Source organism: Atta colombica, unplaced genomic scaffold, assembly GCF_001594045.1.
Source record: "Atta colombica isolate Treedump-2 unplaced genomic scaffold, Acol1.0 scaffold293, whole genome shotgun sequence".
Lineage (NCBI taxonomy): Eukaryota > Metazoa > Arthropoda > Insecta > Hymenoptera > Formicidae > Atta > Atta colombica.
The window spans coordinates 322,595-349,274 of NW_017259396.1; the positions used below are offsets into that span (position 1 = coordinate 322,595).

The 26,680-nt window shown below is 34.1% G+C and overlaps 1 protein-coding gene across 5 annotated transcripts in view; it reads left to right on the forward strand.

Annotated features, from left to right (window-relative positions):
- LOC108690055 (serine/arginine repetitive matrix protein 2) overlaps nucleotides 1-26,680 on the forward strand; it is a 322,951-nt gene that overhangs the window by 104,976 nt on the left and 191,295 nt on the right. For all 5 annotated transcript variants that reach the window (XM_018197125.1, XM_018197126.1, XM_018197128.1 and 2 more), the window contains exon 7: nucleotides 2,792-2,891. In XM_018197125.1, the coding sequence (XP_018052614.1) occupies nucleotides 2,792-2,891 (100 nt within the window). The remainder of the gene's footprint in view (nucleotides 1-2,791; nucleotides 2,892-26,680) is intronic.

Here is a 26,680-nt window from a genome sequence, read left to right on the forward strand (position 1 = left end):
GGAGAGAAAGAGAGAGGGCGGGGGGGGAGGGGGAGGAGAAGAGAGGCGGAATATACGAGAGGGTGGATTCTTTCGCACGAACGCGCACGCGGCGTCTCGTCTCATAGAACCTCCTCGCTCTCTTTTCTCGTACAGAAATGCGAAAGTGCATGCAGCCAACAAAGGGTGACCTGTGCACAGCGAGGAATGCCGAATGAATTTTTCTGTAATATTAATTCGAGAAATTTCTCTTGATTCTCTGGTCATGGTCTTTGGAAATCTTGTCGCGCTTTCATATGGTGACGTAATACTTCAGAAGATTAGATCTAAATGTCGGAGTTTTTATTATTAGTACTTGCTGCCGGCATTTCTGCGCCAGAATTAACATCATTGGCGATCTTATTGTAACGATTGTGACTAATATTTATATAATTGAAGTAGCGTTATACATATAATATTAATTTGTAACGAAAATTAAAGTATATTTTATTATTAATGTTGATAAAGAAGGAGATATATCACATATTGAGATAAAAACTAGATAAAGACGTTAATTTTATTACTGTAAATGAAAGTTATTTATGAAGTTATAAATGAAAAATAAAATTAGAAGTATAGAATTAATATACATTTGATAAAATATTGGATTGATATTTATATAACGTAAAAAAGAATATTAATTCTCTGAAATTACTTTCATATTTGCGTTTGTTTCTATCGCGTTACGACCTACGGAAAACGTGTAATCATGCGAGGTGATCGTGTTTGGTATGCTGAGGAAGATTACAATATGCCAAACGGCGTCATATCCCGGAGAGGAAACTTGATGTAAAAAATTTCAATAATTTAGCGAAGCGCTCTCAAGACCTAACTTCATTTTTGCGGAAGTCTAGGATTTTATTAAGAGATGCCTGAAATACCCTGACACGACGGATTCCGGTAATTTAGTCTGCACTTATTTTCGTTCCCTTTCTTTTCATTGCTGTGCACTGCAGTATTATGTTACGGTACATTATTTCATGGTTTAACTAATGTAGGGCTGTAATAGGACTTTTCTCCTTTCTATCTTATATAGTTTTAACAACAAGCTCGAATAAAATTTTGAAAAAGAACCAATGAATTCCGAGCGATTGAGAATAAAATACCTCTTCTCAAGATAGCATGAAAACGCTGCTGTTTGTTTAGAGTTTAGTCTTTCAAAGTGTTAGTTTGTAATTTCGCATTTAATTACAATGCCTCTTGAGGGTCTTGCTAAGGAACATTAGACTCCAAACTCGTAGAATGTGTCGTTAAAATTTGGTCGTCGTTTCTGCGTGTATACGCGAGACATTTGCTCGCTCACGTTTATCTTGAAGCGCGCTCGCGTCCGTTTATCACCGCGGCAATAAACGCGGCAGTTAAACAAAGACGGTAACCCGTCTTGTCCTGGTCCGCTTCGTTCCTTCCGCGCTGTTCTTCGGGTGCTAGTGACTTTACGAGCGACGACGAAGAACTCGTACTGTTACGATTATCTGACTGCGGGTATATATGTACATACGTACCACACATTGCGCAGCAAGGATGAAGAGTAATGAAATACAACGACGACGACGAAAATGATGTGGGAAGGAGATAGAGACCCCGAGCCATTGAGAGTCTATAAAGTCTTGCGGTTGGTTGCGCGACTTTACCCATTGCAAAAGTTGCACGAATGTCACACGTGCTATCGATTGTTCTGAAAGATGTAGCAAATGTCTTTTATCTGTGTTATACGTTTAAGATGTTTAAAACGATTATTTCTTGCGTTTCCACTGCATAGTGGTGCAGCACGACATTCTTAATTCCGACATTATTTCCACTTTAAATAAACAGATATTTGTTACAAGCGTTTCCTGAAAACAAGGGAAGACACTTTAGCGATTTTTCTTAAGTCTTTATTACATTATTTTTTACTTGTTCATTACTGCTTTATATATTATTATAAGGTTATTATTATTTTGACGAGTTCTGTAATCGTCGAAAATCGATTCTGCCGCAGTGTATAATTATAGTTGAGCCGCAATGTCCGTGGCGTGTCTGTAATCTGCGTGATCGGTCGAGCTATAATAAATCGGTACAATCGTTTATTTTAACCCACAGTCAGCTGATTCTGAAAGAAACCATAGAAACATTTTCGTTGCACGCGATGTATCAGCTATTCGATGCTCAATCTATGTCTGTGATTTGTCTTCGTTAAAAATCAGAATAATACTAACGTTTATTTAAGTAGATCAATCTACTTTTAAATCAAACAAGAAAGAAAGTACCAAACACGATCGAGACTAGATTAAGTGCTTAATAATATTTCTATGTAAATTTTAAATTGTATCTTTCAGTTATATAAACTACGCGCCAGTTACTGTCGCGATTATAAACGCACAATCTCTCTACTTTTATTCAAAATTTATTTTCTTGTCAAATATTATTAAAAATTTGTAAAAATATTTCTATATGTTTGAATGATCAATAAAAAGTTACGTTTGCACACTGAGAAAAAAATGTTTGGTATCTGTAACTATATTTGCATATTATTGTGATTATTGCTACTATGATGTTAGTAAAAATATATATCCAATATATTTTTAAAAACAGATATATATATATATATATTGACAACCGAAAATGATTGTTGATCATGAATTGTAGTAGCAAGTAATTATAGTTACAAAAGTTATGTCTCAGTGTAATTGTTATATATATAAAAATTGTTATATTTATATTAATTCTTACATCATATTAATTCTCTTTATTTAATTATTTAAAAAATAATTTGTCTCTTTTATTGATTATTTAGCCACGACCCGGAAGAAGGCCTCGAAGGCGACCAGGAAACGCAGCGCAGTTACAGACAACTCCGAGGGTACAAAGCCCGATATCGCAGCAGCTCGAAAAAGGTAAGTGACTTTCGAGATTTAACTTTTCTCTTGAAACATCGATACATGCACAATTACGGGTTATTCTCAATTTATATTTAAAAAAATTATTTTATCACGAGAAAGGGTTTTGGTATTAATTAATGAGTTTGGTATTAATCAGTGAATATCTACAAAATATGTGACATAAAATATCGCGCTATTATTGACTGTCATTCGCTAAAAATCAAAGAACCACGTTTTATCAAATATTTATTTAAAATACAACATATAAACATTTATTAATGTTATTATAAGTTTTAACATTATTGTGTTTGAAGGAATTGTATCCAAGAATTTTATATTACGATATTTAAAGTAATTAAATTTATTATTGATTTCGAGGTAAAGAACTTTTCAGAAACTTAAGTTTCTCGGATTTTTTCGTAAATGATAGTCAATTCCGAAAGCGAGGAACTTCTCTCGAAACGACTGGGGATAATCGCGAGTGACGTGCTATTTGAAATTGAGATTTAATGAGAACGCAAATGGAGAGAAACTCTCTCTCGTAGGAAGTGCGGGAATAGCTCGGTTGCCCGAAATTCATTAGTCGGTTCGCGGAATGTCTGCCCCGCTAATTTCTCTCTGGGGTGGAAGTGGTGCGGTATTTGCGCGCTGATGAATACTGTTTTAATCGTGTTCCAAAGGTAGTGAACTTTCGTAGCAGAGCATCGTAGTTTCTCCGACTTCATCGAGAGATGAACTCGAAGCGGGCGCCATGCGCCGATAAATCTTTTTAAGTCGATGAACGCAATCGGTCGGTCGACCGATACTCGGGTCAGGTCAGCACAATCGCAACCGATGGCCGTTAAGCGTTATCGGATAGTAAAAGCTTATCCGGCGCTCGGTTTCTGATAGCCGTTACCACGGTCTTATTCGACGTGCCATTCTTACCTGTGTTTGTCGGGGGGATCGTTTCACCAATCGATCGAGCAATCTCGTCCTCGCGCGCGCGTAACAAGACGAACGAAAGGGTTCTGATTTAACAACGCGATCCCTGGCGTCTCGGGTATCATAATAAAAGCACGATAAAAGCACCGTGATATCGCACTCGCGTCGTGTTGTACATCGACAAGCGCTCGTAAACATCGCGAGTTAGGGCGCAGGTAGTGCGTAAAAACTGATTGTTGCTAAGGAAAATAATACCATTACTATTTCCAATACAAAACAGAATGAGACGTGTCATACCTGAAATTCTGTCATAGATTTTTCATTTTTCAAGTTATATATTTAGATTTCTATATCAAAGAATAATCTGCATTAATTAAAAAAAATCTGTAATGGCGCGTAGATATTGTTTTTAATTAATATGCAAACATTTCTCTTTCGTTAGGATGTCAATAATTTTCATGTCACGAGCGATTGAAAATTTTTGCAGCGTAATTTAACAGTAAATTCCTAAGCTTTATTGTGCATTATCATGATGATGCATGATGCATGAAAAATCATTTAAATTCAAATATTAAAAAATTATATAACTCATAATGATTACCATTATAGAAATATAATCTTCAAATTTATGAAGGAATTTTTGAAATATATTTAGTCGATCTGAATAAATTACACGTTTTATATATTCAACATAACACACTGAGAAAAATACTTAAAAATTTATTTATGTGATATGAAATTTATTTCACTGAAATAAATCCTCATTTGAATACGGCGAAATAAAATTTTATTCCTAACAAATAAATCATCCATTTTATTTTTTTACCGTTAATGAGATATATTTCACAGAAATATATATTTTGTCATCACAGTAAATTTTTTTTTATTAACCAATAAATATCAAGGAAAACGTCACATATGACATTTGATTGCAAATATTTCGACTTTTTTTTTCTCAGTGTAGAGAAACATTATTTGTGTTTAATTTCTCGAGAACATTAATCTAGGAATATGCGTGACATCGCACAAAGGTTGGTGAAGTGTCTCGCTCGGGATACACATATAAGAAATAGCATCGCCAATAAACCGGCAGTTATCGAGGCCAATAACTATAACTCTCCCTCTCCATGTCTTGTACATCGACGCGACGCCAAGGCGGAAGAGCCTATGTAGTCGTGAGCTATCGCATAGTTCTGTCGACCCAGTGTCCAGGTCTTCGGCGTGGTCGATGAAGCGAGGTCAAACGGGGGGTCGTCGTCGATAGATGCGCACCGAATCGACCCATGCGAAGGTCAGACAAGCCGGGCTCGGTGACTCCTCGTCTCCTCCATGCCTCTAAGCGATTCGACCGCGTTCATTCATGGACTCGGGAAGCTGCCAGGAATCGGGGCGTTATTTCGGGTGCAAGAACCGGCCAGTGATACGATACTCTGACCGAAAAAAGGGTGTAATACAATCGAGGGTGGTAGGACGAGGTAGTAGGCAAAGGAAGATGCAGTGAGAAAAGGAACGACATGAGAAGACGAAGGAACGTATTGGGAGAACGAGTTACGGGAGAGGACGCGAGAGGAGAAGCGAAGTGAGAAGGAGTATATAGTCATATATAGCCGAGGGACGAGGGAAATAAATGGTTCGAGGAACCGGCAGAAACCGGTCCACGGACAAAAGACACGTTGCCGGCACCGTCTGAACCGCCGTGGAGCAATTTAAGGGGTGAGAAAGAAGGAGAAGAAGAAGAAGAAAAAGAGGAATCGCATTGGAATAGTGCGAGACGTGAGGGAGTGAGAATGGGAGAAAGGCTGACTCAGGAGGAAGAAAAGGATCGTGGTGATTCCGATGGAAGAGGACGGTAACCTCCCACTGGTTTAAAGTCTATGTTACGCTCTAAAATACGCGATAGAATTTTATGTGAAATACTTGAAATAGTTGCGTAATAATCTATGTTTATAAAATTGAAATGCATTCTTTAATCTTTTATAACATACTATGTATAGACAATTTTATATAATTATACAAAAGTGCCAGATATACGTATAAAAGAAAAGATTGAAATATCCAAATAATTCATAGCCTATATTTAGAATACGTTTATAACAATGTTAGTGTACATTTAGCGCATATATAGTTCACGTTACACATATTATTAGAATTTCAGAAATTAAAACACGCACTTATCGATAAAAGCATTGTGTAAATCCGGATCTGTTTAAATTAATATTAATTTAGAATATAATTCTTCACAACAGTACAAAACGAAATGTTATTTTATCTATTTGTTTGTAAAAATTAATAAAAGACTTTTTCAAATGGATCGTGTGAAAGGGGCATAATCCAAGCCGAGAATCGCGGTCTTCGTCCGCGATGAATTCATTCTAATCCTCAAGAGGCCATTTCTTAGCTCCATTTCTTTACGTCCCTCCGTGGCCTACCTCTCGTCTATTTATCTTCCTTTCTCTCGTTCTCTAGGTTACTCGAGTTCTCATTAGGCGCGGTTGTTTCTTCGTTCTGTTCTTCCTGATTTGTACTCACCGAAAGCTTGTCTTAAGTTCGATTGGTTACAATTTTTTTCCACCTTTGATATTGAGTACTTGCGGCATTTTTTTTTCCATTAAGATGTGCCAATTAGATATAATAGATTTATGTTTTTATTCTTGTACTAGAACTTTCTTGTTTTTGTCAAATATTAAACATATACCTACAGGATAACGAAAAAATTTGTGTTTATCAAATCATTAGTAATAGTATATTTACAAAAAAAAAACAAATTTTGGACTGTTAATTATATCTTATTTAAATACAAAAATAATAATGATATTCAAATAATAATACATCTTTAGGCTTGACATTTTTGTTTATCTTTAAGACGCTTCAATGATAGCCGCACATGTTCACGAACAAATTCTTCTAGGCAGCCAATAGAGAACGATCTTTAGTTCATTAATCAATGAAAATCTTTTGGTGTAGTTCTTCTAATATTTAATAAGATGTAACTAACGCTCTAGAGTTTGATATTTTTAAATATATTGTAATAATTTGAAACACAAAATTTTGTCATATAAACTTTTTTGTTAATCTGTTTTAAACTTAAAGTAAAAGTGTATACAATTCAGAAAACAGATTTATTTATATAGATACTTTAACAACATCGAATATTAATGCGACCGAAAATAGAATGTGTATAATATTGCTAACGTTTTTAATATTGATAACTCACTGTTTAATATTATTTGCATTTGATATTAAATATTTTCGACATTTTGTCTCTAATTTGTCGACATTTGAAAAATATCAGATATAATAATTCTAGTATATACTCAACACATTTTCATCACAACGGATATTTATTAATGCACTGATTGGCAACTTTATATTGCAAAATATCGATGTTAATCGATATTAAATTTAAGCGATAATGAATACAACATGAATGCTCATACGATAGTTACGTGCATCACGTAATAAACTAATAGTGATTATAGCATCAGTTGATTTAACAACGTGGACGAATTAAATTCCAATTTAGAGAATCTACGTAAAATCGATTGTGCCAGAACGTTGCTATCGGATTTTCGGTTAGTGCCACGTTTTTAGTCTAAATTGAAGGATAACAGATTGTCGTCGATGAAGTTTGGAGCATCAGGAAAATATCCAATTCGAGATGGCTTCTGAATAATTCAAAAGTTTCGTCTGTCTTTTTACACGATTATCGCGGCGAGTTTTTTGCGATTTTGGAATAACACAGCGGTTTCTGACTTTATACGAAACCAAATAAAATTATCTCCATCGTCTCACTGTGAATATTCCTGGAATCTCTGATCTCTTCCTAGTTATCTTTTTATAGTCTGAATTCAAGAAAATCAACGTCAAATTCTTCAAATAACTTCGAGTCAAACTCGTTAGCGAATTCTCGATTATTTAACAGAAGTCATGATTTAGCAAAATCTTAAATACTGATTTAGCTGATATATTTCGCTGATAACGAATGCTGAATTTATCTATTTTTATTTGCTGACGTTTATTGCGATTATTTTATGCTTTATTTGGATTATTTATCGATTATATTTTTGGTTATTTGATTGCATAAATCATTGTACGAATCTATGTACTCAACTTTAGTATTGAGTTATCCGATTTTTCAATTCAGTATTTGTAATTCTTTTGTGTATCATTTGTAAAATATAAATTCTCAACATATTTACTTTTTACTTTTATATTGATTTTTATTAGAGACATATTTATCTCTTTATTAAATATTACTGAAACAATTTATTTTAGTGTTTACATAATAATCAATAACATTAATTATATGGTTTTAATTATTATACGCTAAAAAAAAATTATTGAATCTTAAAATATATTTTTTTCAATGGTATTAACTAAACATTTACTCGCGGTAAATAAATATTTACTCAATAAAAAAATGAGTTAAATTAAATTAATGTTTTTCTTGTACGAAATAAATATATATTTATTTTTAGTAAATATTTAATTAGTACTATTGAACAAATATTTATTAAAATTTAGTAAGGTAACTGTACCCAATATGGTCGTTTAGATGTCTTATTCGTTGTAATTACACTGTGGATTCAACAGATAATACTAATATGTTTTGCAAGCTATCCGACTTGATTGCATCACTTTGTTTATTCTATTAATAAAGGAAAATGCAAAATGTCACGATGTAATGTAAGCAAATAATTGCTTTCTATAACTACTACGGATAGTTTTTAATTTCTTAGTTCATTTTATTATAATCTCGTATTTACAACACTCTAGTTTAGTTTGTATTTTTGTAATAAGGTTTTATTTATAATCGAAGAGAAAACATTCTTCGTAACATAGAAACAATATAGCCAATTAAGCAATAACGAGTGTATCTATATCGATTGTAACATTTTTTAGGTACTTTTGTTATTTCAGATCATTCTAATTCACCTATTAAACATCATAGAAATAAGTAGATAAATAGATAAATAAATAAGTATATAAGTCTATTATTTGGAAAATAGTTTTGTGCATTTTTACTTCTCAATAAACATGTCAATAATGAACTTATAATCTTATAAAAATAACATTAGATCATTTTATTTTCTATTTTTTTAACATCTTTTTTTTACAAAAAAGGGGAAATATATACTTATATTAGATACATATGTACCCAGTACGCGCAGAATGCTACTTTTTTTTTAATCTTATTGCAGTATATAAATATTTGGAAATGTCTCTTATTTTTTATTAACATTCAGAAATATTCCCTCTTTTGAATATGACTATCAATTATTAATTTTTGGCCTCAGCAAAAAATAAACAAAAGTTGAGTAGGAGCACATAGGATCCGATTACATTTTTTTTTTAGTGTATAAAATACATTAAAAGATTATTTTGAATTTAGAATTAAGAATTTAGGAAACATTGATTTATATGAGTTTAGAGAATGATTCAAAATCGTCCTACGAACGGAAAGATTCAAAGTTGATCTTTCTTCCTGTGAGTGCAAATTGGGGATATCACGGGATGGTGGACCTTGTGGTAATAAAATAACTAGACCCCACAGTTCTTTAAAGTGGCATTCTCGCGGTCGTCGATATAATTCCTTGCATCCTGGGTCCTCGTCGACATCCCACTGCTCGTTCGGGTCTCTTTTTATTTTCACGAGCGCTATATACGTCGCAAAAATAAACGACTGGCGTAAGCGCGTGTCGGATGACACATTGCTGAAAATACAACCTCAAGCGGCTATGTCGCACCAAGAGCGTTGATGTCTCACGGTAATTACATCTGAAAAAATAAAAAGGGCGATGCAAAAGAGAAGATGGCGAGGGATTGTCAATGGCTGACCCTTTATAATTACGCCTATATTTGAACTGTGGTGCACTATTAGATTTATAATGTCAGATTATACTTAATTTAGTTTATTTTTAACCATTTTTATAGATTGCCACTGCCTCTAGATCGTTAATTAAAATATGAAGTTAAACAATTTAACTCATGAAACTGTGTATTAAATTGACTTAAATTTTATTTACTAAGTGCATACATTAATATAGACATTGTTTACTTTGAAACTAACCACAGAAATGGATTGATTTACATTTTGACACACATGAAAGTTAAAAATAATAAAATGTTATTTAACTCAAGGGATTGAATTACCAGTGCTCCCTTGATATTTAACAGTGCATATGTCAGAAGCGACATATTTTTGAACTGTATTCGTTGATCTGCCTTGATAATCATGAGAAGTTCTTTTTGTCGTAACATTAGTATATAATTTATAAATATATTTTCAATTTTCTTTAAAATGTCAGCAATATTTTTAATACGAAAAGATGGTTCAATGACTAATATTAAAAAAAAAATAATAAAATATCGTCGTCGATGATAGATAATAGACTGATAATCTAGAGATTGTTACGTTTATAGAACAAGGCTTGTTAGAGGTAATTTATACATTACGCCAATTTTCTACGGTCACGGAAGTATTAGTCTTGCGAGCAATTTATGTATGAGACGTTCTCGTCGCTTTCATCCTCCGCACGAGCTTTCCAAATAGCGATAACCATAACGCGACATTCCCATCATTTTATATATGCAATTACATTTTAATTATCTCTCGTATCGAACGTTGTTGCGTCAACTTGTAATATCGAAATTACTGGGTCGTTTAAATGTTGCGCGAAACATTGTTAACTCGCCAGTTCAACAATGCAGCATCCGAAGCAGAATATGAATTATTCATTAGCAGTGGTGGAAGGGGGAAAGGGAGAGTAACAGGGGGGGGGAGAATGGATTATTATCGTTCCCGAGGTAAGGCAGAGCAGTGAAAGCGTTACGTCGCGCGGCATTTACATGGAAATTCCGTACGCATTTGACGAAACGTGCTTTTCGCCCCGTCTCGTCTCGTTCTCGTTTCAAGAGACGCGGCTTCACGGCTATATATATAAAGGCCGACCCTTCGAACCAATTACGCGAGACCTCGTTGGCTTCGCTTCTCGGGAAATTACACCCTCCTGTACTTTACGTTCTTCTTCATTTCCATCTTTCTATCCCTTTGCTTTTCTCAATCCTCTGCAACCCTTTTCACTCTCAATATTTGTTCTGTCTCGATCGATCAACTCATAGCCTGATATCTCATTCGCGTTACTGGAGATCGTAATTCTGACACCTCGAAGGGATTACACAGATGAAGGTTTCGTGAATTTGGAAACATTGTAACAACGAACATAACAGCGCTTAAATATTGAAGTATCTGCATTGACGATAGTTTAACGCGGGAGCCATATTGTCTCATCATACTTTTTTTTTTTTTAAAGCGCTGTTTATTCCGAGATAGCTTTTTATAAAGAATATAAAGACTCCGCTGAAATTCCAAACTCAATTACGTCTTGCTTATATTCGATCGCGTGGACCGGTAAATTAAATTTCACCAACTCTGAAATAAAATATTGATGAAAAAGCTAGATTTGGCTTCTCAATTATATTTTTAAGAGACGTCTTTATATGATAGATAATTATATTAGATTATGTGAGTAAATGATATATTCGATGAAAAACGGACAGACACGGAAATGTACACGCTTGTATATTTCGTCGTTTCAACGTTATCGGAATTGCTTTCGGGATTAGGCGATATATATTGTTTCGGTACATCGTTGAATTCGCAGAATCGCGTCACGTATGGCGACATTGTAAGCAATCAATTCCACGTTCCTGCGAGAATAATTCATCACCTCGCTGTGTCTGTCGTCGATTCCTCTGGGTTGGTGTAACCGAAATCGTTTCCCAATGCACGTATCACTCTCCTCTCCTGTCCTCCCTCTCTTTCTCTCATTCTCTCACTCCTTCGTTGACTTCACGCACGAACGCATCGCAAACGCGAGTTTCTATACTAATTATACGTGGATGCGCATAATGCTCGATGCACCTGATACCGATAATCATGCTGTCGCGAATGCGTCTGCCGTTTCGAAGTTCCTGGTGTACACATCAGATAGATACTCTCTCATAAGTCTCGTAACTAACTTCCGACGGACGGAATGGATGCAAACACAATTGAAACGACCGCGCGAAAGGGATGGAAACGGTAAATTAATCGCAATGGAATGCACCCAGAAAAAAGTTTTTTCGAAATTAAAAAAAATTTATTTGAATCAAAGAACTTTATGCACTGCTATGATTAAAGAAAAATTTCTTCGATTTGAACGTCATTTTTTAAATCAAATAAATTTTTCTTTGCTTTGAATATTATTTCTAAAAATCATGTCAGTTTTTTTATTTTCCTCAAAGGTATTTTCATTTCAATTTGAAAAAAATCGACAAAAGAAACGATTTCTTTAATTTAAATATAACTTTTCTCTGTAAATAAAGTCTCATCATTTTTCGCAAATTTGTTCTCACCGTGCGATTCGGCAGTTTCTTTTTTCTTCTCATTTTCTTATTTTTTCATATAAAAGCCGCTCAATAATTGTCGGTTGAAAGGAATCGATTTTGCAAAGAGGGAAGCAATCTCGATTATTCTCGTTGCCTCGAAAATACCATTTTGCCAAGTGAATTCGTGCACACATTCGAACGGGTAGAACAGACCGTAGGTGTACTCTGCACGTGCAAGAGTGCGGGCGTGTACCATGAACGAACGACAAATTAAAGCATTGTCAGGCAGCACGTGGGCGGTCTGTCTCTACGTATAAATGTATGCACTCAACATTATGCGCGTTGCGTCGAATGCGTACACGCCGATACGGCGAGTTATCCGGTTTGCATAACGACGTCCGTTAGACGCAAATGTAGTTCGAGAAATAGTTTGTGAAAGAATATTGTCATGTTCAATCGGAATTTATCTTCTGTACACGGTTATCTTTCCATTTTCCCGGTTTTGGCTGGAACTTCATATTTTTTAACAAATCTCATATTGAAAAAAAATATAGTCAATTTTAATAAACATTTAATTGAATACTGCCAACTAAATATTCATTAAATATAAAGATATATTTATTTGATACGAAAGATTGATTTATTTGATATTGAGAAATGTTAGTAGGTATGATTTGAAAATATATCGATATGAATAGATATGCATTCAATCACATCTATTGTATCGATATCAAGCATGATGACAATTCTTTAAAAAATTTGGACGTTTTACCAATCAGTTTAAGCGTTCAATTAGTTTGATGATCTAATTTATTATCGTATCTATGTCTATTTTTAGGTACTTTCAACAAAATCATTCTTTCCGTATATTGAACTCCGATTAAACTGATGTAAAAAAATAACAAAGCAAAGTGTCATACTATTAATTAAAAATGTTAATAAAAATTGATATGAAAGCATTGGATTGTTTAACGGGAAAATGAAATCTTAGGTGTGGTTTGAAAATATACCGATTTTTTATTAAATTATCATTCATCAAAGATTTTAAATATAATAATATATTTACTGGCTATGTAATTATCTTACAGACGCGAATGATCACCGGAGTGTATTATCACACAAATACTACAACTGCTTTTTTTATTCTAATGAAGTAACAATGACCGAATTCAACTGTATGTACGGATGTACATTATTTCCCATCCAATCTTGATAAATATGATTAATACTAATGTATGCCTTATCTACACAATTCCATTTCCGCGTGGAATATCCATCGTAAAATGCAGATTCTCGCGCTCTTCCGCGTGGCTTCGTACATAACAGGAGTGACACGTTATTTCTGCATTCGGTCGGCGAATAAGAGTTTTAACGGGTTTACGAGCGCAATAAAAAAAGGGGACTGTATGATATAGTTTCTGTCGAGCGCATCGCGCCGGATAAGGATTATCGAGGAAACTCCCCGTGGAGTTATATGTCATTATATGAACGTCGATATTTTGCATGAGAAGCAACCAGCGAGAAAGAAATGTAAACGCTTTTAGGAGGGAGGCGCCACGCGGAAACGCCTCTTTAAAGAATCGCTCTAAAAAGACGCACGTGAACACGCGTGTATGAGCGCGCGTGTATGGTGAGACGATAAGGTCTCGTTATCGTTCGTGCACAGGCAATAAAGCGAAACGCCTGCTCGTAAAAACGCGAATATCGACGTTATTCTTTCCTGGCTTTCAGAAAGTCGGGAGGGATTCGACTTGTAATATCGAGCGTGTAACACCGAGCCCGTACAGTTCTGTTCAAATCCCGCACTGCCATTCGCGTGCGCCGCATCCGATAAAAGCGTTCAATAAAGGCTGTGGTGCACGCTTGATGCGCGCGCGAGTCGACGCTCTCGTGCGACGAGCGACGACATGCTTAATGCACCCCTACGGCAGGATCGTAACTCATAACTGATTCACTCGCAAATTATAGTTACAAATGCAATTTGTAACTATAATTTGTAATCCGATGGTAACTGAATTACGAAAGTAATTTCCGTTTCCCGCGTCCGCGATGGTTAATTTACAGTCGATGCGACAGGCGAGTCGAGATCATAATGTTATCTCTCGATCGAAACACTGATATTTTCTGCTCTCGTTCAACATCCACTTTTACACTATATTGATATGCTCGTTACAAATCACAGTTACATTTAATCTGAGTTTAAAAAATTATATATGGAAGAAAGATTTTGCTGAGATCAAAATTTAATGAAATATTCAGATCTGAAAAGAATTTTGTTGAACCATCAAAATATTCTATAGCACGCTCAAACTGTTAGAATTTTCAAACTTTTTGTGGTACTGCTTGAAATTCTTAAGTAATTATTTTGATAATCCAACAGAATTATTTTCAGATTTATAGCTTTTTAGATTAATCTCAATGAATTCCTGATATTCGAAAATCAACAATAAAGAACAACGTTAGAAAGCAATGCAGAAAATAACGCGTCTTATCTCACTAATAAAATTTAATTTTTTGACATTTATATATATAATCATTTATATATATATATATACATTATTGTCAAAAATTAAATTTTATTAGTGATAATGCGCATTGTTTTCTGCATTGATTTCTAATGTCTATTTTCTCTTCTTTATTATAAATTTTTAGTTACTTTATCAAAATTATTTGTTTTATCTATCTTTGCACTCCTATGTCGAGTGTGATTCGACATCAGTTTTATTCACAGGCGCTCCTGTGTCGAGTCACACTCGACATTTTTAAATTGCCAGTTTAAATATGTATTATACTTTCGAAAAAAAATCGGAGTGCAAAGAATTAAATTAAAAGTCTCTCAATTATTTTTCTTTTCTTCTATGAACGATCACATCCTTTGCTTCACGATTATAATCATTATATATTATCTGACCGGTAATACAACACGTTACCAGTCTCTACTCATTCATAAAATTGCTTTTATAGCGTTCGCTCAAAGCCGAGCGTAGGAGACTTGTGATCAGTATCGGCGTCATGTTGGCACACGCGTATGCACTCTTGTTGCGCAATTTACAAGCGGAAGAAAAGTGCGGATCGATGCGAAAGCGGACACAATGACCGCGACTGCAGCGCGTGAGTTCACCCACGCGCGACGAGGTGCGACTTTTGAATGAATCGTCGCGTCGTGATGACTCATCGAACGCCGCGACGGGATCCGCGGCCAATAAATCGCGTTTCGGAATTAATTGCCGGTTCGTTCGAGCGCGAAGGGCCACGCGGGGGAGAGTACGTTTTCGACACGGCGCGGTCACGTTGTTATATTGAAATTCAGCGGCTCGTGTGTTGGCTTTTATTGGGTCCTGCATTCCGAGCGCAATAAACCTTAATAGCTCGAAATCCACGCCCCGCTTTTACATACGAATCGACGCGATTCCCGTTTGTGTGATTGGAGTGTATGTGGCTGTTACGGATATTTGTAACAACAACTAGTGCTATTTCCCACAGTTCTAAATTCGGATTGTGCTTTCTTTAAATATAATTTAAGTGTTAAATTGCAGCAAAAATTTAAAAGGTTGGATAAGTTATCTTTATACTTTGAGGAGCGAGATTTAAAATCCCGTTTAATGGAATCGTATAAAGACGGACGTTCAGGCCTGTAATTTCGTTTGCATACATACAGTTTTTTTGATTTCGTAACTCAAATGTTATCTACTGATTTTTATTGCTCAGCTAATTTTATTTTTTATTCTTATGCGTAGATATTAATTGTAAGTTGCAACAAGCTTGATATATCGATTACTAAACTAATTTTTAGTGCTACATACAAATTATTAAATTCTTTTTATTCATGAAAATTTAAATGGTTGATTAATTACTCTATGGTTTAATGACTCCACGGATTGATTAATTACTCTACGGATTATAAAATCTAATATCAGATTTAAATTTTTAAAGAGTTAAATTTGTCTTTTGAAAGATGGGAATTAGAAATTGTAATATATTTTTAATAAATGAAGAAATTGAATGATGGGAAATTTTATCCCTTGAATTTAACGTTAGATTTAATTGCACAATGGCTCATCTATCTTATTATTAGTTTCAAATACAAAGAACAGTATACAGCATATTTGTTTTAATTAACGTGTCAAATTACAGAATATATAGTATACAAACAATATATATTTGTCAAATGGATAATTATTCTAACAATAATCGACGTTATCAAGTTCTCAAAGAGCAAAATGTAATACATAATATACATATATATATATATATATAAAATCCACGCATATTTCACTCAACGAAATCGATTTGAAATAAAGAATACAGAAAAAAGAGATTAGGGGGCATGTATTTCATATAATATAATATGAATTTAGAGAGGCTACTTGACACAAGGCATAATATTAATCGAGTTTTTCTACCTTATCTATTCTCATGTTTATTGATAATAACTTTATTCACTTAAATTTTGATGTAACAATTATTTTTCTATTATTGTTTAATCTGTCATAATGTCGATTGATTCTGTTGCATATGTAAAAAAGATAAAAATTTCTAGAATGTCAAAAAATTTTGATATTCTAGCAATCAGAGTGTCCTACCTAAAAATGTTGATGATCTAATAAAGTTATTTTTAGATACTTTAGCAGAATTACTCTCTCTGTTTATAGACGCTAATATAAGTCCACGCATGTAAATTCTGCGTATCTATGCGATACGTGATCAATTTTAGTAACATGCAAAAAATGCATTTCTGCATGGGTATGGATGCTTCAATATGAAATTAATGCCGATCTCGTGGATCAAAGCGAGTCGTAATATCAGCTCATTATACTTACATTTATGTTACGTTTGTATCAAATTGTGCAAGTGAAACGTCGATGATGCGTCGCAGTGCACCGGTTTTAATATCGACCTTAATCAACGTCGCGCCCATTGTCGCTCGTTTTAATTGAAATCGTAAATGGTAATTAAATTTTTCCGGCGGCGGCGAATCGGTGAAATCCGGGATGTAAAATACCGAGCGTGGTTTTTCCGAGCTCGCCATTAAATTTGCGAGAATTTTGTGCATAAATTGGCGCGTGCTATTGATCTCTACTGTTGTGCATGCGTGCGCGTGTACGCGTGTGCGCGTGCGCACACAGGAATGTTTTCGCGTTTAATTTCAAATCCTCTCGAATCGTCCCTCCGATGTTTCGTCGACGCGATATATTTAGAGAGATGAATTCATCGATCGATTGGGTACTTGTATTATTTTTTTCCCTTGCTCGACGATACCGGACGCGCCACATGTATGACTATTCTGAGAGAGTGAGGATTTTGTTAACCATATATATAATGAAGAGCCATCACGTACATACATTCGACGCGTGTATGAGAGGATTGTACGGGAGAACAACGTACTCGTTAAAATGATATCAGTCCGTCTCGTAATTGTATTATGTACAATACACATCGATATCTCTGATGATCGTTTTTATTGTATACGAGTCAAAATCAAATCGAATCGTTCGGTACGATGTTTTTTTTTTTTTTCCGAAAAATCTCTGCGGGAAATTTTATATTTAATTTTCAACAATGATCGATCCACTTTAACGAAATACAATCCATTTGTATACCAAATATGTAACAATTGTTAATTTCTATGCGCGCCACGAGATGTAACGAAGTGATACATTTCAGTATTTGTGTGGAGAGATCGGTCATGAATATATCAAAGTTTTCACGATTGATGATTAAATCACTGCCGCGCCTAAAAATAGCTTATGATATTATCGTTAGTCGAGTTTTCGATAATGCAATTTTAATTATTACACTGAATACACTGAACGATGAGCTTTTATTCCCAAGATTATTTTCATACCGAGATGCACTTTTCGCTTTTACGTGTTTGATGATAACACTCATTTTCTGTACACAAATGCATATCTCTCATATCGTAGTATCGATGTTATCCAGAATTGTAATTTTCTATATGATAGAATTTTATTAAAAATTATGATTTTATTAAATTACAATGTATAAAGAATAAAAAATGAAATTTTTTACAAATCAAAAATGCCCATAAATGTAAAATAAAATTTAATTAAATGGAAAATATTAAAATATTTTCTCGAGAATAAACACAAAAGCTCGATATTCACTATACATTGATTATATTTCATAATTTTTCCAATAATACGGTTTGAAATTATGAACAATTTTTCTCTACGGACGAATTTAAATAAAATATTCTTTCACATATACGAAAAAATCCCAACGATGTGACAACACCAGCGTTTGTAGATCATCGTTTTAGATCGCCGCTGTCTGCATATACCATCGGGGTCCGCATTTCCACGTGGCAGCCGACACACAGCACCGTAACGAATTTGTTTGTACACAGGTAGGCGGTGGTCCCTGGGTAATTAAGCAGCTACGTTCGTTCCGGTTTAAGCACGACCGGTTCGTTTTGCCCACTAGTTGCAGAAACTCTCGGATAATTATTGTTGCGAAACTTTCTGCTCTGCTCCGCGTACGCTTGATTTCCTCTCTTTACTGCGCGCATACATATATTTATCTGAAATTCCCTCTGTCAGGTAGATTGGATTTCCTATGCTTTTCAGCATTATAACGGTACTTGAAAATCGCATTTCCATAAAATAAAAATTAAATACTTGGTTGAATTTCACGCGTAGCAAACGGTATATATGAATGTAAGATTAAATCATATTTAATCTCGGCAGCTCTCTCAGTGAGACGAAATGTCTTTCTAAAATGCAAAAAAGGAAGTTTTTGTATTATTTATTATGATTATTGACGCAATGAAAATTTTATAAATACATATACTTTTTTATTGATCGCTAAAAATCTTTTTATTTATAGGATTTTTTATTTTATTTAAATATTTCATTTAGAGTAAATAATAGGATGTAACATTTCGTATTGGAAAATCTTATGTGTCTAGATAGTTCGAAGTAAAAGTCTTTTCACAAAACTCGAAATATTAGAGAAATGCAAATATGAATTTTATAATTGTAGTTTTTATTACGTGTACTTTCAAAGATTTCACATTACTGAAACATTCAATGGAAACCATAAGGCGCCCATCACAGTTTAGGTACCAAATTTAAGTTCAGATGAAACGGATTATCTATTGCAGAGTATCTATCTTTTTCTATGTTTGGGGAATGTAAGAAATATCGCGTTTCCAAACTTTACGATCTGTCGCGCGATCGCCGGTCTCTTGACGAGACTTTTCTTTTAAAGGATCGTAAAGATTCCTTTTTCCGTAAGCGTTCGCTTCCGAGTTTCACTACCGCAAAGATGTTTTCGCGGCGTACCATCATGGGACACCCTCATGTCGAGAATATTGATGACGTTGATGTCGTTCCCGTAGAAATTACGAGCATCTTATGTTAGTGTGATAGTATTCCGTAACTTTAAAGTATCTTTTATGTCGTCGTGTTATGTCTTTGACCGGCGTATCCAAGACACGTCAATAACTTTAGCTAAACTTATTTTTTATTTTATAATATACGTGATATTCAATGATTAAATTAGTATGGCGGAAACCATCCCAGAAAATCGAGAATTCCAAGTTCAAACTCTAACTAAAACAACATTTATTACAATAAAATTATTCACGGATTTAAGATTTTTATTAACATCTGATTAATAATATTCTTACAAAGATATTTATTAGCATAAAAAAATATTAAATTATTTGTCAATTTAATAAGTGATATAAACTGCTCTGATTCTGCTCATAATTGCATTTCAAGAAAAAAGATTTCAACACGCAGTTTGTAAAATCAAATGTGTATACAAATTCCAAGGTCAACCATCTCATGTATTGTCACTTATCGCAGTATTGCTAAGTACGTATTGCTAACACAGGCAATGCTAGCAATACATTAGCAATGCTTGGCAATATTGTGCGCAATAGATGATAATATATGAAATGGTTGACTTCTTGAAAATTAACACATAAATTTACACAGAAATATTTAAGCATTAAGATCCGCTTTAATTGAATGTAGAAATTCTCTTATTTAATAATCTCTTATTTAATTCTCTTATTTAATATCTATATATACATAAGTTTTATATACAAGGAATAAACGAGAAATACGAGAATACGAATCGTTAACATTGCCACGAATGCATTTCCTCGTTCGATATGAAAGGTCTATTCGATGTTTCAGAAAGCTCCCTTTGCTCCCGGAATCGGAGGTCACAACTTTTCGATCTTGCGGATGCAGCTGTCTGCAGGAAGGAAAAACAAGGATTTTTCAGTAAAGATTTACCCGCTTTGTCTATATTCTTCGCACTTCGGAGTTCAGTCTAGTGTAGTTACTCTTCTCATTTCGAAATGTACGGAGATGTACGCGACGTCGTGAACTTTCTTATCACGATTCTTTAAAACATTTCTCCTTCTTCTCTCTCTCATCTTCGTTGTCTTCGTTTCGGACATTCAACTGCCTCGGTTCCCTTGTTTTCTTTCATTCGCTGAGGACGTCCTCGAGGAATGTTGCACGTACTTTCTACGGTTTATTTTCTCCTTCGCGCCCTCGCCTTCCGCGTACTTTAGTGAAAGTTTCTGCATTAGCAACTCGAACTCCTGTAAAGACAGCACGTGCCTGTCGGCGTTACGAAGCTTTTTCGATGCTGCACGAACAGTTCCGATGACTTTTCTCGTTAAGTCCTTCCCTCGCTGTTGCTCTTCGCCAAAGAGCCTTCACAAAAGACTTGTCTGAACTAATCCAGAAAGATTTGTTAATTGCGACTAATAGGAGTAGTCTTCATTTGAAGTTCTGGGTTGTTCTTGCAGAAAGTATTCTCGTGGAAAGTAATATTGTTCGAAGACAAGTCAACGTCGACGTATAATTTAAATTTATATATAAATTTAATTTATAATGAATAGATTTATTATGAATAAATTTATATGTGTACATTTAATTTATATATGAATATAAAAGATTCATGGATTTAATATTTCTTTAATAAGATTCTATATTTTAACATGCTGAAGCAATTTTTTTAAAAATAATTTTCAAATTATAAGCGATTAAAAATGAATGCGTTTTTTTTTACCATAGGAATTAACATAATTTATTCATTTCTAGCGCTAAATATCAAGTACTCCGTACGAAAAGATAAGAAGATTTTTTTCTTCTCTTCTAAAAAAATTGCTCTCGCAAGAATTGTCATCGTTCTTTTATTCCATTAGTGCATTTTTATCCTTCAGACACGAGTATGAGATGAGAGGAGACACTCTTATGCGGATTAAATATCACTCTTCTCCTAGTGCGGTAATAAAGCACTCGTCGAAAGAAAGAAAACGCAAAAGAACTTGATAAACGAGAAAAAAAAAGAATGAACACTCAGTTGTTTTCCGGCAGTCTTCTTGCTCGATGCGGCTTTGATCCTTCTCTCTTACTTAAGTGACATTACGACTTGGAAGACGAATGAATAAGAAATCCGTCTCGGGAAAAATCAATTCTCGTTAAAAAAAAAACCGATTGAAAAAATATACGGTACGGGCAAAGAACAATTACGCATTCATTCTCCTTAAAAAAGAAACACTTTTTCATCGAAAAGCACTTTGTTTAAGCTTTCAGCCCACAAAAATATCCTGATCGACATAGGAAATAAGAATTCATAGTTGCTGATTGTTATATGAACATTGAACAGCAATAAATCATTTCGATATGATTTAAAATTTTAATATTGGTCATTGGAATGTATATTCAATCTTTTAGACTATAAAATAAAATCAATGAACGAGATGATCTTATAAAAGATTTTTTCGTAATTTTGAAATTTTTAAGAATAAGATTGTCTTTGAGAAACCAGAATGATTTCCTTGATATAATCTCAAATAATAAATATTAAAATTGCGTGAATATAAAACATACAATTTTTATATGTTGTAATCATAAATATTTTCTATTATTTGTGAATTAATTTCTTATCTCCTTTATATTGTAATTTTTTAAAATCTTTTAATATTATATATTAATTTTATAAGATATATAGATTTTTTAATATTTATACACATATATATATATATATACAAAATATTAAAAATTCTAATTCTAAGTTTTTTAATTTTTATTATTGACATTTGAAGTTTTCTTTAACATTTGCCAAAATACAGTGCCATATAAATATCTATGTTTCTAAACATTAAACACTCACGTATTCACATAGGACAATCGATTTAAATGGTATCTACCGGTGGAGCGCGCGCATCGTTCGTTCCCCTTTCTACCACCTCGCCGGTTGCATAATGAAGCGAAAAAGCCGAAGGCTGGTCTCATCGCAGCTGTCCGTTGCTGAATTCCAGCGTGCATGCACGCCCGTCCGTCTGCGTGAATCGAATAAGGGTGCGCAAATATGCAGGTGCAACCTGACGGAGGAACGCATGGTGGTACCGCCAGCAGGTGGTGCCTGCTGGGCAGGTACCGCATTACCTTGAATCGCGAGATCTCGAGTTATCTCGTCATTCTCAAGGTCTTTAAACTTTATCATCTTTTAAGATAAATTTACCATTTTTTTTTTACTCTATACAGTATTTATGATCATGTAATTCCTTTGAAATTTCTGAAAATCGTAAAGCCATTCGTCAGGATAAAACGGCAACATGGAAGAGTGCCAAGCCAAGTAACTTAAGATGCCTTTCTGCTGGATGTTACTAAGTGCGTGTATTTAAAAATAGAGATCATCGTCTATTTTTAAAGAGCTGGACTGTTTATAGTAAAGATGTGTGTGTTTTAAGTTTGCCAGACATTCATGCTGTATATACTTATCTTCTATTTATTTTTAAAAGACGTATAACTTTTATAATAATAATAAAATAAAGAAGTTAAGTAGTTTCAATTCGATTAAGTAGAAAAATCAAATTAGCTAGAGAAATTAATACATTATATTTCATAATAAAAAATAATAAATAGTATTTTAAATAATATTTTTATATTATTTTATTTAAATTCTTTTCTCTACTAAGTTAGTGTTATCATAATTTATTTTAAAAAATTTGAATAATACTAGAATAACTATCCACTCATTTATTTATTTTTTAATCATTGCCAGAGGTACAGATCTGTTCGCTAAAAAATTCCTTTAAATTAATTTGATTCTCAAGAAATGCGTTCTCAAACACAAAAGTTTTGGTTTAACTTTCGTTAACTCATTTCATTGTAGTTATTCTCTCTCTCTCTCTCTCTCTCTCTCTCTCTCTCTCTCTCTCTCAGTCATCGCTATATAATTCGATGAGTTTGGATTTCTATGCCAGTCTCGGAAAATCGATGTCCTGGTGCGATATAGCTCACAATCGTGCGGTCCAATTTGCACAGGTGGCCATCCCGCCATGCGTAGTGCAACGGAATCGAAAGTGAGATTGGCTCCGTTCTGCCTGGCCGAGCGCCAAGTCTCGCCGTCTGCGCTTCGCATCCCTCTTTCTCTTCCCTCCCTCCTTATCCCTGGAAGAGTGCACTAGCTCGTGCTTTTGTTGCCATCGCGCCTCCTTCAACGCACTCAGATACGCGCGCGCGCGCACGCAGAATTTCGCGCTATTCCCGTACATCCGGGTCTTGGTCCGACGGATATATCAGTAGCAGCGCCTGCGGCGTGAACGATGGATCATTAGCGCGGGCTAACGAACTCGGAAACGTCGCTTAAGAGATGCTCACAGGTCGATACTTGCTCCAGATGTTTCGATTCCTGGGATTTCGCTCTTCTCCAGTACAGAAATATCTTTGTTTATATAATACTAATAATAGTAGTAATAGTAATAATAATAATACTAATAAAATATATAACGTAGGTATTACTGTGATTGTAATTTTTAAATCCTGTTTTTGCAATTTTTGCAATGATTGTTGCATTTAGAATAACATACTGTTCCGATTTCTTAAATGTTGTGTTTGCACACGTTTCAATGTTTAGAATATGATTCCAGTGATCTGATATCATTTTAACAAAAATTGTTATTATATAAATAAATTTTTTAATTGCATTGCATGCCAATATTACATTTGGAATTCAGCGTATTCAATACTTTCTTGTAAATCGCTTTATTTGTTTTTGCACATTGAAACGTGTTCTACGTTGCATTCTGTTACTATCTCTCGCGAGTTTCAAGGCGGTCGACCTTCGAATGGACATACGAAAATAATTGTTCGGCCCCGAGCACGCAAGAAAGATTATTTATTGAAATCGTTTTTTGTAAGTTGAGGAGAGACAGATAACGAAAAGCAGAGAGTAAACCTAACCTAACCCTGAACGATTGATGTAACGGGAGGCGAAATACGAGAATTTTGCTGTAGTCTTGTTTCACAAATTCTCCCTCGTTTCTCTTTATGAATTATTAGTAAAGATGAGTAAAACATAAAAAATAATTTGACGATTTTTTTTTTTTTTTTTTTTTTTTTTTTTTTTTAGGAAGAATTAAAAAATTGGATAGTTGTTTACGTATTTATTTAATCAGACTTACAATTAATTCAGACATAACATTACAAATATATTATGTCTATACATTAACTTATGATTGGATTATAAATATTAATTTATAATCCAAAATTATATTAATTTATAATTTTATTCAACGATTTTACTGTTATACAGCTATATATAGCTATCTTACATAAATTGAAAATTTCAATATAAAGACAATGTTATTTGTAAAAAATGTTATTTGTAAAATAACATTTTGGCTCTGTTTAAACTTCAAAAAGCAACCGTGATAACTCAATTTGCAATCATCGTTTTCTACGTTTCAACAATTCGCAGATGGTTTGGCAACTCGGGGCGCGGAAAATTCTGTAGCCCACGCGATTCATTGTATCTTCTCCATCGCCAAGCATTGTAGACGGAATAGGATAGGGTGGAAGGGCAGGTCTGGTCCCTTTGGGAATCACGCGTGGCCGTTTAATAGATGTCTTTTGTATTCGATAGCAGTTATCGAGACAACGGACGAGCGAATCTCCCTCATATCCTCTGGCGGGGTGCGATCATAAGTCATTATGTCATTAACAAGCACATCGTCGCCCACTTAAACTGCAGCTGCAAACACGCATGTGCACACGCACATGCACATTATGCACGCAGTGCCAGGCGACGACGCGCGACTGCCATCCGCAATCGACAACTCGTTGGAATCGTCGATTATTACCTGTAGTCGACTCCGGTCCTGTTCTATCAACACTATGTCGTTTGTCGAATATTATATAGATTATCACGAACATTATCCTGTGCAGCATTGTATTGCATTGTTGTCTTATTCTGGTTTTGTTATTGGTAGGTTTTGTAACAGCAAATTTACAACGCCTAACCATTTGCAAGCTACTATTGTCTATTGTATTTATGTTTATGTTAACTATAGTCTATTGTATCATATTTTATGTATTCTATTACTCTGTTAACATGTAGTCTTTTTCATAAAGTCTTTTTCATAATTTGTAATAAATTAAATTAAATTAAATATGTGTATGTGTCTAAATTAACAACAGTAACTCTTGTTTTAACATTTAATAGTTGGAGAGTAACTTAACTTTGGAAATTGGAGTTTGACTAATTAAGTTTTTACGAGTGTAAATGGATAGAGAAACTTTATACATTTTAGTTTATTTAGTAAACTTTGTATTAAATAAAGATTTTTATCTCATTAATTAACTGTCGTGAAATGTGTAATGTTGAAAATTACTGCAATTTTTTATCGAAATAAGAATTTTAAACACATTCGAGATAGAAAGCCATTTTTCCTCTTCACTTTTTCAATTACACTGATTGCTGGCATGGAAAGCGTAATAACGGCGTTGCACTTAATGCGCTCGCAAGTCATTGTGCCGAATCGAATAGCGTTTTTCTGTTTGTAACAATAATTATATCATGGCTCGGTTTGTAATTAATTCTACAGACAAAGTCAAATATTTTCTGCGCGAACTGTATTCTCGAATTTTTCTGCCGATAGTGAAATCGGAAACCGGGACGTAGTTTTCTTTTGTTCGCGGTCAGAAGAGGCTCAAATTCCGCATTGAGTTGAAAGTTTCGTTTTAATTTATTTATTGTCGGTCAACGAGCTTTACGAAAGAGATCGTATGAACACGATATATTTCAAGCTATATTGCAACATACATACATTCATACAAATCTTTGCAGAAATTAAGGAATAAAAAGGTATTCTCTATCAAATATCCTCAAACGTTTCAACGTTTGAATTGAAAACCAGCTCAAATTTTGCCAGTGTACTTTTAATTTCACGTTTGAATAAAATTCCCTTGCATAAAATATTCGGAGTAATTAGATTTCAACGAATTTATTTTACGCGTTGAATTCGCGGTTGATTGCAGGTTTGAATTGACTGTTTTTCATTCCATTTCATATCTGAGGCGTTGTATAGGAAATCTATTTTTCCATTTGAAAAATAGTTTGCTAATCAAATAGCGAACAATGACACATTGTAAATGAACATTAAAACGAGAAAAAAACATACGTGTTAGATTTTCATTCTCGTTTAATTTAATAGTAAGTTTTTCGTCATTTTT